This window comes from Akebia trifoliata, chromosome 12, assembly GCF_017979445.1.
Source record: "Akebia trifoliata isolate Shusen 1 chromosome 12, ASM1797944v1, whole genome shotgun sequence".
Classification (NCBI taxonomy): domain Eukaryota; kingdom Viridiplantae; phylum Streptophyta; class Magnoliopsida; order Ranunculales; family Lardizabalaceae; genus Akebia; species Akebia trifoliata.
The window spans coordinates 551,883-566,490 of NC_141386.1; the positions used below are offsets into that span (position 1 = coordinate 551,883).

The 14,608-nt window shown below is 34.3% G+C and overlaps 1 protein-coding gene across 1 annotated transcript; it reads left to right on the forward strand.

Moving 5' to 3' along the window:
- Positions 1 to 1,400: 1,400 nt before the first annotated feature.
- LOC147388441 (O-fucosyltransferase 35-like) lies at positions 1,401 to 7,608 on the forward strand. Its single transcript, XM_086418246.1, is given in 11 exon segments — positions 1,401 to 1,898; positions 2,779 to 2,848; positions 2,851 to 2,912; positions 2,991 to 3,063; positions 3,145 to 3,215; positions 3,310 to 3,398; positions 4,243 to 4,375; positions 4,643 to 4,875; positions 5,910 to 5,998; positions 6,001 to 6,385; positions 6,926 to 7,608. Coding segments are annotated over 11 exon segments (1,827 nt in total). The 5' UTR covers positions 1,401 to 1,469; the 3' UTR covers positions 7,119 to 7,608.
- Positions 7,609 to 14,608: the final 7,000 nt, after the last annotated feature.

Genomic DNA, 14,608 nt, shown 5'->3' on the forward strand with positions numbered 1-14,608 from the left:
ATGTTATTTCCTACTTCTGCTACTACAATTTTTGACATACTTATTTAAATCCCTTTCTATAAATGTCATTTATCAACTATTAATGCATCAGTGATCTAGCGACTCATTAAAACACAAAATCCAATGGATGGATTTTAAAACACCTCAGCTCTTAAGTCTTAACCAAGGTGCACACTCAATTAGATGTGTTTGAACCCCAACAAACATGTTCCAAGTAGACATCTAATGTTATTATAAGAACGGGACATCGTTCTAGATCACGATTCGAAAAGAAAATCACACTTAAATATGTTCATGTGTATTCAAACTTGAGAGGGAGCGTTCAAGGGACATAAGTAAAAAAACATATGTAAAAATAATCATTTTTCAAAATATGATTTAGAAGTTTTGGATTGAATGGTTTTTTTTTTCGTGAGGATGATCTCTATGACGAGAAGATCATCTTCACAAAAATCAGCCCAATCTATACCTCCTAACCCCATCAAAAGTGATTTAGAAGGTGAATCGTTGATTTTTTTACCAATAATTTGTAAATCACCTTTGATGCATTTAAAAGTTCCAGATTACGTTGATTTCTTGTGAGGATGATCTTTCCAGTTCAAAAAATCATCTCAATCTAAAACTTCTAACCCATATTTTGAAAAATGATTGTTCTTACATAGAGTCATGATTTTCTATCTAGAAAATCTTCACTCGATCAATACTCAGCTGAAGTGGCATGGACAAAGAAAGAGAGATCTATTTCCTACAAAATTGTAATCTATCATAATCTTTTATGATAATTTGCAATTGTGAATCCCGTGGAAGTAGATCTATGGTTCCAATCCATGCCACGTCATTCCGTTTAAACTTAGGAAGATAAAAGATATTGTTCAACGTTTGGTGGCAAGTGGAATGGAGTAATGGACTATAGGAAAGTCTTCTTTCAATGAAAAAAAGCTCATCTGACAGTGACAAGTGTAACGTTCGCACAATCTATCACCTCTCTTATTTTATTTTTTTAACTTTAGTGGGTTTTCACACACAGTTTCAACTTTCAAGGACCTCTCTTTTCTAAAGTTTGATTTTTTTTTAAGATTTCTCTTCATATTAAAAAACAAACACAAAGAAACACCCATCAAAATACAATAATTAACGATTAATAAAAAATAAAAATAAAAGTTATTTTGTCCTCCAATGATCACCCATTGTTGTTTTGTACTGCAGAAGTCGTAAAAATAAATTTAATTGATTTTGTACAAATTCAGAGTTTACGACATGTAAGTACAGCTTAAAAACCGGTTCATTCGTGGAGATCTTTTAATAATAATAATAAAAAAATCATTTTGTGTAAAATTCAGAGTTCCAGTTTTCCAGATAAGTGAGAAAAGCTTCAAAAATCAAAACTGGTTCATTAGTGTCGATCTCCATCTCCACCAATCACTAAATCCTCCATTAAAACACCACGATCCGATCTTCTGTTCACAGATATGAGTTATCAACAACATCAAACTAGCAGTAACGATGGTGTCTCTCAAAGAATCAACAGCCCAAGATTTTCGGGCTCAATGACCCGAAGAACTCACTCCTTCAAACGCAACAACAACAATAATCAAAATACCCATCACGGTATCGATCTCCAACTCAACTCACCAAGATCTGAAACCCCAAAAAAACCGGTTTTGGTCGATGGGTCGGATTCAGTTTCGGAAAAGAAGCAAACCCATCAGCGGAACCAGAGAGTTCATCATGTTGGGTCTTTTGGGTTTCCTTTGTTTGGGAAGAATATTAAGGAGAAGAAGAGATTGGGGCATTGGATGTTCTTTGTGTTTTGTGGGGCTTGTTTGTTTTTGGCTGTTTTTAAGATTTGTGCAAATTGGTTGCTTGGATCTGCTGTTGAAAGAGCTGGATATTATCAGGTTAGTTTAGTCCCCTCAACCTCAAGAGATAAATACTTCATTAGAATTTATAAATTTTTTCTTTTTTTAGTCTGTTTTTCAGTTATAGTAATTGGTGCCTAATTCAACACTCCAGGGAAAAACAAAAAACCTGTTTTGAGAAAATTTCTAGTTATGAAGATTTTTTATTTATTTATTTGTCTCCACGAATTTGTAGGTAACAAAAGATTTGAAGCTTTTTTTTTTGGGTGCTTGTTGAATTTAATGAGTGCATTTTGTTGTTTCAAAAAAGGTAAAAAAAAAAATTGTTCTAGTGTGAAAATGGCAACACAACACCTTCATGGTTTTAAAGTTTTAAGTTTCTTGATCCGTGTGTTCTTGTCTCACTGAATAATAAAAGTTATATCTTGTTAGAATTTTGGATAGTAAAGGTTGTTGGGGCAAGTGTGTGCCCTTGAGGGTTGTTTACGTGATCAATTTCTCAATGTTGATTAGATGATGAAAGGGAAAATGATACAATCTTTTGTTGATGTTATCATCTCCTTTGGCTTGAATAGGTTTCCATAAACAATCTTCTCAAATGTCTCTGTTGTTTGCTAAAGAATGTATCAGTAGGGCAGGGGATCATCATCTTGGATTTTGCTCAAAATAATGTGCCATATGTTTATATTTGATAATTGTAGAATTAGCTTCTTTAGAAGTTGCATTGTAGAAACTTGTTGGTCCCAAGACGTACAATTTACGAATTATGATTTTATGTTATAATATATGTACTTCACCAGATTCATAGTTTATGCATAAATTGATTTTTTTTTCCCCTACTGAAGCATGTTTTACTAAATCTAATCTCATTTTATGATGTTGTCATCTTTGGCCTTTTTTCCTTGTACTTGTTAATTAGGATCTTTCAGACCCATCCATCACAGACCAAAAGGTCTCAAGCTTACATGGAAGCAGAGAGGGTGGAAGTGACATGAACGAGCATTAAAAATGGTAGAATCGGAGATAGTCAGTGACCATAACAATGTGATCGATGTAAGTCTCACTTGTCAAATTGATGGAAAAATTTATGGTTCCACAAAATTCATTATTCATGAAACTTCCTTCTTTCAGTATTCAGGTATCTGGTCAAAGCCCAATAGTGAAAACTTCACCCAATGCATCGAGCGGCCAAGAAATCGCAAAAGTAAACAATATGTGCAATTAGATATATCTTAAGCTACTGTGGATCAATTTTTTCTCATCCCGTGTTATTTCTCTCATGCAGAGTTGGATGCAAAAACAAATGGTTACATTCTCATAAATGCAAATGGAGGCCTGAATCAAATGAAATTTGGGGTCTGGCTATTGTGCATTCTAATGTTTGAAATAGGGTGCTCTTGAAATGTTAATACAAGCAATACTCTGATAAGTAAATATTTTTAGAATGCAGATATGCGATATGGTTGCTGTTGCTAAGATCATGAAAGCTACACTTGTCCTTCCTTCACTTGATCATAGATCTTATTGGGCCGATGAAAGGTTTCTTCTTGACTTCATTTTACAAGACAACCCATTTTTTCATCTTTTAGAATTCTATTGTTAAAAATGGATTTTGAGACAATTTTCAAAACGCTCTTATTTGACTTCGTAGTCATCAAGTGGCATGGGTGAGTCCATGTAACGCCCCAAACCTACAATATTACAATATTGGCCGCTTTGGGCTGAAGTCTGTGCGTCTTAAAAATGTGTCGTACTATATAGGGTTTGGTTTGTCCTTATAGCCCAGTCTTTGAACATTCTCCTACTCAATGTGGGATTAATCACACTCCTCCCTGCTATTCTACCCCGCAATGTGACGGCTCCACTTTTACCCCTCAGTCTCCATAGCCCTTTCCACGTCCCACCAATGGCGTATCGGTGCTGTGACAGTCCACTTGGCAAAGTTTGGCAGGTCGTCGTCCACTCTCTTCAAAACTCATTGAGTCAATTATTGACACTATAAAACAAAAACCATACGATAACCAAGTTTTTGAAAAATTATGCTACATTCAATACAAAATCAATCAACATTAGTGTGTCAAACTCGACTTATGTACTCTTCTTCACTCTCCGGTGCCATTCTTTTTTTCCCTGGCGGGTAAGCCAGACTTGAACCGACGATCGCAAAGTTGCATTATAATATGTTAGCCAACTTAGCTATGGGTCCCAGCCCCTCACAGTACTAGTTCTGTTTCAAAAACATCTATCGGCCACCACATCCATTCGGAAAAATCTTAATTTTTTTTTGTCAGTATTAGTTGCTAATTATTTTGTTTGTATCTTCTGCTTACAATACAATTATTCCATCAGAATTTAACTGATTTTCTATAATTTTTATTTACAGTGGCTTCAAAGATCTATTTAATTGGCAGCACTTCATAGAGACACTTAAGGATGACATCCACATTGTTGAGTCCCTACCGCCTGCCTATGCTGAAATTGAACCTTTCTCAAAGACCCCAATATCCTGGTCCAAGGTTACACACTTAGTTAAACTTGTTTTCAACATAGAATATAAAATATGTTCCATGCCTCAACATGGATGGTGATACATTGCCTCTCTACTAAAATTATCACATCAACATAATTTTCATGAATGATGATAATCTCAATTGTATAATCATTTACTTTCTTTTGAACGGTATCAAGTGTCCCCAGCTCATACCAATTTTTTTTTCTTTTTTGCTTTTATTTTCCTTCATTTGAGATTGGCAACATTTAATTAGCTTAGTTTCATTGTTCAGGTCAGTTATTACAAATCTCAGATCGTTCCACTTCTAAACCAGCACAAAGTCATATATTTCACTCATACGGATTCCCGACTTGCCAATAATGGGCTCCCAAGCTCCATACAAAAGCTGAGGTGCCGAGTAAACTACAAGGCATTGAAATACTCAGCCCCAATTGAAGAACTTGGGAACATCTTGGTTTCAAGGATGCGACAGAATGGAAACCCTTATATTGCTCTCCATTTAAGGCAAGTTCTGGAAGATTTTTTTTTTCCGATTATATTGTTAGTTTCCAACCTTATAATTTTCAGGTTGATATTTAGACTAAAATATGGCCAAATATTTCATGAATGAGATCTTTGTATGCTTGTTAGATAGGATTTCTATTGTCTAGTTTTGAACATGGTAACAAAAAACTCTTATGTTTGGATTGAGAGAAGTGGAGAGAAGAGAAACTCATTAAGAGAAGAGAAGAGAAACTCAATTTCTCTCCACCATGTTTGGATTGACAGGAGAGAACTTAGGACAACTTTAGAATTTTAAAATATCTTAAAAGAGATCTAGGGGCAGAGTCGGAATTATAAAAAAAAATTAAAAGGGTTTCTCTCCACTTTTGGAAAGAAAGAAAACTCACATTTTTCTCTCCTCTTCTCTCCAATTCTTTTATGTTCTCTCCTTACTTAACAATCCAAACAAGAGAAATGGAAAGAAACTCATTTATTTTCTCTTCTCTCCATTTCTCTCAATCCAAACACAGCGTTTCAGTCTTGTGTAAAACTTGTTTTGTACCTAACGATTAAAACAATAAAATAAAAATAAAAATAAATTGCATTTTTTACATTTTAAATGTGTGTTTTTTTTTTTTTTTGCAAAATAATAATAACCACACCTACCCCCTCCCCTTTTTTTGTTTTTTTTTGTTTTTAATATCTTGATGTTATGATTTTTAAATTTTTTCAATGGTATGTTATTTTGCTTAAAAGATACATTGATGGTTAGACTCCATATTCATCATTAAATATACAATTATGTGTGGAAACATGTTATCATGCATAGATACTCAATATTGTTTGTTTGTTTGTTTGTTTGTTTGTTTTTTCAAAAATATATTGAAAACATAGACTAAATATCTAACCCTTTTTTCCTTTTTTCTCGTTTCTTTCCCTTTTTTTTCTGTTTATTTTTTTCCAAAGTTTTTCCTTACCGTTTTAAACCCTTTTTCCGACTAGGTGACTGGTTTTGAATAATCATCTCCAACCAGACTTTTTCTTCCTCTTTCCAGATATGAGAAGGATATGCTGGCATTTACAGGCTGCAGTCATAATTTGACGTCTGAGGAAGACAAAGAGCTCCGCATGATGCGCTACGAAGTCACCATTGGAAAGAAAAGGAGATTGATGGGTCTGAGAGAAGAAAACTCGGAGGCTGTCCTCTGACTCCAAGGGAAACTTCTCTTTTGCTCAAAGGATTGGGTTTCCCCTCAAACACCAGGATTTACCTAGTGGCAGGTGAAGCTTATGGAAATGGAAGCTTTCAGTATCTTAAGAACGATTTCCCCAATATTTATTCCCATTCTACGCTTTCTACCGTAGAAGAGCTGAAAACATTCGGGAATCACCAAAATATGCTTGCAGGGTTGGACTATGTTGTCGCCCTTCAGAGTGATGTTTTTGTTTATAGCTATGATGGGAATATGGCTAAGGCTGTGCAAGGTCATCGACGTTTCGAGAACTTCAAGAAAACCATCAGTCCTGACAGGTAATGTTTTGAAATTTCCTTTAGTTTTTTTATGGGGCCATTTGGTAACCATTATTGTAGAATTGATTCTGTTTTTTACCAAACAAAAAAAAAATATTAGAGATAAACTAATCCTTTATATTGAAAACAACACCAAGCCCACTCATATTCAGTATTTCGAGACATTGGCTTCAAGGATGAATTGTTTTTATGCAAATGACCTTTATTTTGTTTCTGAAATAATTTATTTTTCAGTTTTTTTTTTTTTTAAAATAATTGATTAAACAAGAAATTACAAAACCCCTCAATATCAATTACTGGTCCAATAATTAGTTATTGACCTCATAATCCCTTACAAAATGGTTGCCAAACGCTCTGTAAGGTTGTGTGTGTTAAAAATTAGAGACCTAAAAAAGGTAACCATTTTGAGATACATGTTATAGATGGCGTCGAAATTTTTTTTTTTCCTGACAGGTCGGGGTACACTTAAGAAATAATAAATATAAGTTAAATTCACCATGCAATGGGTTAGAGGCACATGTAGTTTTCGTAACTCTCTTGAATGAAGTTGGTAAAATTGGTTGATGAATTCGATGAAGGGAAGATCACTTGGAAGAAATTCAGTTCCAAAGTTAAAAATCTTCATAAAGACAGAGTTGGAGCTCCATATCTAAGGAAACCTGGAGAGTTTCCAAAGCTGGAGGAGAGTTTCTATGCTAATCCTCTTCCAGGATGCATATGTGAAACAACATGAAGCAACCAATGAGAGCCAAAATTACAAACTCCCTTCGAAATATGTACTAATTCAACCAAAATTGCCACTGTTCTGGGAAATCTGCTTGGAGTTCGTGTGAAACCATGACGACGAAGATTGTTATGATACAAGTGAGATATCAGACAGCATGATTAAAACAGAAAGCCATGGTCAAGCTGAAGGACAGCTGCCCCACACGTTTCTTCCCTTCAAAGGGTACATTGGAAAAGTGACATTTAGGTGTTCTGTTTAAGAAGTTGGGATTAATTGAATGGGTTGTTGATATCTGAAGTTCTGGTTTTGTGCATCATGTACCGTCCAACATTCCACTTCAAATGATATAATATAAAGTTTAAGAGGAAGCTTATTGAAGTTTGAAAAACTTACTCCACACCTAACTTATGTGATATCTATACATTTCCTATCTCTATATACATTTGCAATGTCCAAAGATAAATGTATTTGTTGCTGTAAGGTATCTTGAAAATCATTACTAATCTATCGTAATTCAATCTGCATGAAAACCCATGCAGATCGGTCCAGCCCTCTCTCAACACAGTTCCAAGTGAATGAGAAGATGTGGGAAAAAGGACCTGGACAAGTCATTGGCTACTCAATTCATTTTGTGCATGAGAAACCATGAATCACTCATTCAATATGTTTAGTCCTTTCATGTCTTCGACCAAAGAACCACAAACAAGATGTTCTCAAAGTTGTGTACCCAAAACAGCAATCCAACAAGAATATGAGTTTTTTCTAGTGTATCAAACTACTCAAACCCATTCATTATTCCTCCATTAAAAGGCCTCTCAACTTAAATGAAGGCCTCAACAAGGGCATAGGAAGGTGCAAGCTCCATTGTCTATCAAACAAAGATTCCTCGTAAACAAATAAGTGTCTTAACGTATGTATAAGGAAAATGTTGGTATTATTGAAATAGAGCTACCATATTAAAGAACGAATACAGTAAAATAAAAATGAACCATTTTGATAACCCAAGAAAGAGTAGGAATCCTGTATGGAACAATGCAAAACCAGACGACTCCTGAGGCATTCCAAGACGGTATAAAACTTTAAAACATGGGTGTCTATAAATATCTTTTGTTTTCTTGCCAAAGAAAACTTTGTCCCAATCAGTTTCTTATTAAATATTCATCAAAGAAAAATGTCGATCAAATCATTAGAACAAAACTCAATCTCAGATGAAATACCTACTGCCTGCAAGAAAACTACACAGTGAAATACACAGGTGGAAAACAGTCCAAGCAACTGGATTGATTCTGGCATGATCAATGTGATCAAAACAAAACTCTAAACTACTTGGCTACTATTGTTTCATCAACGAAATGGCATGTTGTAAAATCCACTGTGTCATTCCACTTATTCTTTGAAGAGGGTGCATATAGGTTGAGCAACAAAAACAACCATTCAAGAACATGGGCCAAATAGAAACTTAAAAAATTGAAATCACACTACGATCAGCAGGTAGCAGAGAGCTCTCTGTTCATCCCACAAAGATGCAGCTCCAAGGCTGTGGGGAGAGCTTTCCAAAAACCTCGATTTGCTGTTTAACAAAGCCAGCAAACTCTGGAGTGTTAGAACTAACACCACCCGACAAAAGTACAGTTTGCAAAAGAGCAACCAATGATGGTCTACAACATAGCAATCCCAGAAGTGATTTGTAGCTTAAGTATTCAAGGTAAAATCCATGGAGTGATACATCAATCTTCCATGTTATTTGAAGGATTTGACTTAAGTTAGAAACCAATTATCTCGGTTCTCACCATGAAGTGATACATAGTTTAAGATGCAATGTAGAATATCTTCATTGGGTTTGGTGAACTCAATATAACATTCGGGCAAACCAAAATGTTAAGATACTATGGTTTTTTTTTTTTTCTGAGAAATTCAATTGTCTCTTAGTTTTCTAATATATATATAAGAGAAGTTACTAAATAGATTTTCGATTATTTTTATGTTTTCCTTTTTCTCAAATACATATTCAATCTTCCCATAAACTTTAGCTTCTGCTCAGCACAAGAGTCATCACAAAGTGTCTACTGATTTATTTGGACTTATGTAGATTTAGTTTCACTTTGTTATTTCAGGTTTACTTATAGAACACATGGGAGCATACCCACATGAAATTGCAAGGCTGAGGACCGGTGTGTGCAAAATTATGCAAGAAATAGTAGTTTGAAAAACCTAAAACATATATAGCAGTAATACAATTACTTGGGAATCAAAACAATGTGATCCATACGAAAAACCCATGATTCCATTTCTTTGCAATAAGTTTAATACCATAAACACATGGAAACATGAAAAGATCAAATAACTAGTGGAAAAGAAAATTAATTTTCTTGATCCGCTTCGAATTACAAATAGTGGGATCAAAAGAAAATAAGATAAACAACTGAAAATTTGTGTAAAAATTATCCATTTACAGTATAATGGCAAGGGCACCTGATTCAAGAACTACTGTTCTATCAAACAACAAGCTTTCTTCCCCCGGCATCCTCCAAATCATCAAAAAATCCCAATCAATGAAACCCAGCCGCCAAAAACTTGGCCCCAAATCAAGAAGATTAATTGCCAAGTCTGTCTTTAATCTTTGAAATCTCCCATCTTTTAAAAGAGAGGAATCCGATAATCGCAACCTGTAAGATCCCGGCAATCCCCGCAAATAGCAAGCCTATCTTCTTCCCAAGATTGATTTTTTTCTCTGAATGTCGATTGTGCTGAGAGTGCAATTGTTGTTCCGTATTGTTCCTCTTCTTACCATGTCTAGATTCCGGGGGCGGTACACGTTTCTCGGGCAAAGGTGGTGGTGGTGGTGGTGGCGTTGAAGGCGGCGGTGGCGGTGATGGAGGATGAGGCGCAGGTAGCGGCGGAGGAGGCGAAGTTGGCGGTGGCGGCGGTGGTGGTGGTGGCGGCGGTGGTGGTGGTGGAGACTCGAAGAAATTTGATGTTGAATTGGTTGTGAGATTGAATTGGTCATTCTCTTGCAAAGAATCCACCAATAGAGGAGAAATGCTTCCGATAATCCCTAAAACCATGAAGATTGGAGATAATAAAGGATGTTCCATTAAGAAAAAAAATTAGGGTTTCTATTTCAAGAATCAAGAGGAACTATCGCCACTATTAGGGTTTCTGTTACTCTCTCTCAAGAATCGAGAGGAACTATAGCCAATATTAGGGTTTCTGTCTCTGGGTCTTCTTCTTTAGAAAAAAAATGGGTTTTTTTTTTTCAAAATTTGTTCAAAACTGATTTGATTCAAGCAGAATTAGGGCTAGGGTAAGGGTTTTCTCTTTCATGTTGTTTGACAGTTTCAACGAAAAATCAATCCTTTAAAATAAAAATAAAAATAAAAATAAAAAATCGTTGAAATTTGACTTGATTTCATCTTCTTTAGAATTAAACTCCATCAAACTGATTCTTCTCTCATCTTCATAGAAGAAATTAGAGAGAGAGTCAACGAGATTCAACGTTGGGCCCAAAAATCCAAATTAGGGTGCGAAATTGGCAAATACAGCTTGGTTGTATAATTTTAGTGTCCCAACAGCTGTCATGTTTAAATTTTAGAAGAACTTTATTGCCACACCAACATTTATTTTTAACACATCGGTAATTTGGAGGTATTCCTTAAATTTTGCGGAATTTATATGAGAAACCCTTTCCTTACCAAGATAGTGAGGAAAAAGTCCTTACTAAGTCTCATCAAACGTCAAAAAGATCTCGAGATGTAAAACAAAAAACTTCAATATTTGTTACACGTCTTGGTGTTCTTTTAATGATGGATGAGACTTAATATGGCCTTTTTTTTCCTCATTATATCAGTAAGGCTAGTGGACTCAATTTAGATATGTGTTGGGATGGTTGACTTATGAAGAATGATGATTCATGAAAAAACAAATGATCTCAACTAAAACTAGCAACGGATCAGTTCGATACAAGATCAATGCCACTCTGATTCGATCCAAACGGATTAATGAATATGTGAATCGAATCCAATCTATTTCATTTCATCCTTAATTCGAAATCGATCTAAACACATGCCTTATTTTCAAATTATTAATATTCAATTAAATTTTAAAAAATCTACTTTTCTATTACAAATATAGAGGGAAATCAAAAAGACTAAAACGTTTTATTTATATGTATTTATATGAAATTAAGAATTTAAAAAAAAAATTATTGAAATATGTTCGGATCGGATTGGTGGTAGATCCGAAAATCCGATTTTCCTATTTTTTTTTTATCGGATCAAGCCGATTCAGACATTGGGTATATTTCAGATCATTGCCAACCCTAATCTCAATATGTAAACATAAAGAGTCCTGATTTTTTGACACGCACTCTCATACGTCTCATAACGTGGCATGGGTTAGAATCATAGACTTTATCCCCTCAGGACACTAATTATACATCCCCATAAATATGTTTAATTGTGTATCCTGATAAAAAGAATCTATGGTTTTGCACATGCCATGTCAGGGGGCATATGGGAGCATGTGTCATAGGGGACGTCATTTTATCACTATTCAAACATAAAATCCAATCGGTGAGATTTATTTTCGACATTTTCTAACCCCCCCCCCCCCCCCCCCCGACACACTTACATTCCCATCACAGAACAGTTAACCATTTGCCTCAAGATACACATAATCATAAATATTTTATTATGTATCCCAAAGCAAATGATCTAAAGTTCTATGATGGGGAAGGGTGTCAAAGGGGGCATCATACATATTATCACGACTCTTTTCAAATAAGTATTCTCGAAATTTTGTTTTATCTGTATATATCTAAATCTGGATGATTGGATTTGATATTTACACAGTTGGGATCATGTGTTTTCTCATGAGGAGCCCTAACCCTTTTAGATATACACCCTCTACACACTTTTGGTATCAATGATTAGTTTTTTATATTATTTTTCAATAAATAATTTAATTGAATTATATAATCATTCAAGTTGATTGTTGATTAATTTGACTGATTGATCATCCTCTAACATATTTTTGGGAAATAAAAATATAACAAAAATATGGTCATTGATCACCCATTGTTGATATGTTCTACAAAACGAACATTTATCATGTGGATTTATAGTCTTATTTATGCTAGTTTGTGTTACGAAAAGATCATTGTTCATTTGGATTTATATTTTTAGTTAATTTGGATGTTAGATTCTTTTTTTTGTTATATTTTTCTTAATCTATATGGATAATCATATTTTTTTAATATTATTTTATTAGTAAATCCTACAATAGTTTAGGAGATGGTTTTTGTCTAAAAGGGCTACGAATATCATTTTTTTGCTTTGTTTGGCTTGTAAGGATATTTTGGTCATTTTGACAAATTCAACATTGGAAATTGTTTCCTACCAAACAATAATCTTAGTTTCTGCACAAAGGACATCACTTTTATAGTATGGTTACCAAATGTTAGACTAGCTTAATTGCATTTTCCGGTTGTCATTTCTCGGGATTTTTGTTTCTAACATTTCGACAACAGAAATTTGTAGTAATCACAGAACAAACCCTAAAAAATATAATTGAAATACCCTTTGTTTTTCAATTTCTAGTTAAAAAAGATATAATATATTTTTATAATAGGATGTCTGGACTTACATCTAACTAGGGGGACTAGATGAGCCAAGGCCGAAACCAAGGCATATGGGATCTTCCCCCAGGTACGTGTAATGCTCGCACATCACTCACCAAGAAGTGAGAGAACAACCTCACTGGTGGCCCCGAGAAAATATTGCTCATTCTAGGTATGGAACACGCAACGTACATACTCTCACTACTTATTGGATTTGATTTTCAATTTATATATATACATATATCTTTAGTCAAGAGTGTCAAGATTCTAACTCATTCAAACCTCAAGAACAGTTTATGGTTTTAGAGGAAGTTAAGGGGATAAACTTTTAAAGCAATCACATGTTTTTGGCAAGAGGTTTAAGGCAAGGTTGTTATAAAAATTGGTACCAACTAATTGCACACCACTACTTGTTGGTTGCACACAAATCATAAAAAAGTTGTTTTTTTACATAACCTATATTTTAACCTACTAATTGCATTTCATTACAGTAACCTAGGGTTTAGGACTTACTCACCTTCCCATGACTTCATCTTCTTGACTCTATAAATTGTAAACATGCTTGCTATATGACCAAGAATTTCTTAGAAAAATTATTGAATAATTTTTCTGAGAATGATTAAAGAAGAAGGAAAAAAAGAAACAACAAAGGAGTGCAATATTTTCTTTATTATTTTTGGAGTGCAAAGGGAAAAAAATTAAGTGATGGTGTGCAATTCATAGTGAGTGGTGTGCAACTAGTCGGTCCTAAAAAATTTACACTACGATTTTTTACAGGAGATTGAAGATAAAGGCAATTCACTCCTTTTCTATTAGTTTATCATTGAATATTATATCCAATAATTTGACAATCCAAGGATTATTTTTAAATTGTAGGGGGTACTTAAAAATTAGCCTAAAATTAGGTATGGTGTTTTGGGTGTTGATAACAATTCCATATTCTAATGATCACAACCCATTACCATTTTTCTTCAAAAGCACTTCAATTGATTAGGTGAGTCATGTAATTTTGTCAATGGATATGCCATAAAATAAGTGAGAGAGACAATATAAGCTCTCATATATTCTACATGTTTGAATATATTATTAGACAACTTATTAAATTAATTTATGTCTTAATGTGTTTATATCTTATTGGCCATCCTCGCAAATGGGGTTATAGATCCATGGTATCTCTTTAAAAATGAATAGTTAATTGAGTGTTGATTTGATAACTCAATTTGATGGGGTAACTCAAAAATTCACTGACGTGCTAGGTGCAAGAATAGTAGATTTTTTCCCTTGGGATACACAACTATACATGTTTTATGGGGATGTGTAGTTGTGTATCCCGAGGGGGAAAATCTACAGTTCTTGCAAGGTACACATCAGTTGAGTTTTTGAGTTATCATGTCAGATTGAGTTACAAAATCATTACACTAGTTAATTTGTAATAGATGTACCACATATGCTAATATTGTGTTTAGCTACACAATTATTCTTCCCATATGACATAGGTTTTTTGTTGCATATTTGGAGCTGTTTTCATGGGGAGCAGATACTCTGTAACGTTATTTTTCTATAGCTCTCCGTAACACTTCATTTAAAGGTGAGAGAGTGTCACATTGAGAAAACTAACACCACAACTCTTGTCTTAATGCTTTAGTTTTGATTTAACAAAAAAAAAAAAACGGATTTTTTTTTTGGGTACCTAATCTAAGACTTTAAAAAGAATGGTCAATGTTCTCTTGATGTGACGGTTACCCAACCGTCAATAGTCGTTACAGAGGGATACAGAGAAATAACGCTACAGAGGATTTGTCATGCCCAATTATGAACCATTGGATTAAAGACATTTTGTTGTTTTAGACAAGTTTTTTTCACAATTAAACAAAAAAAA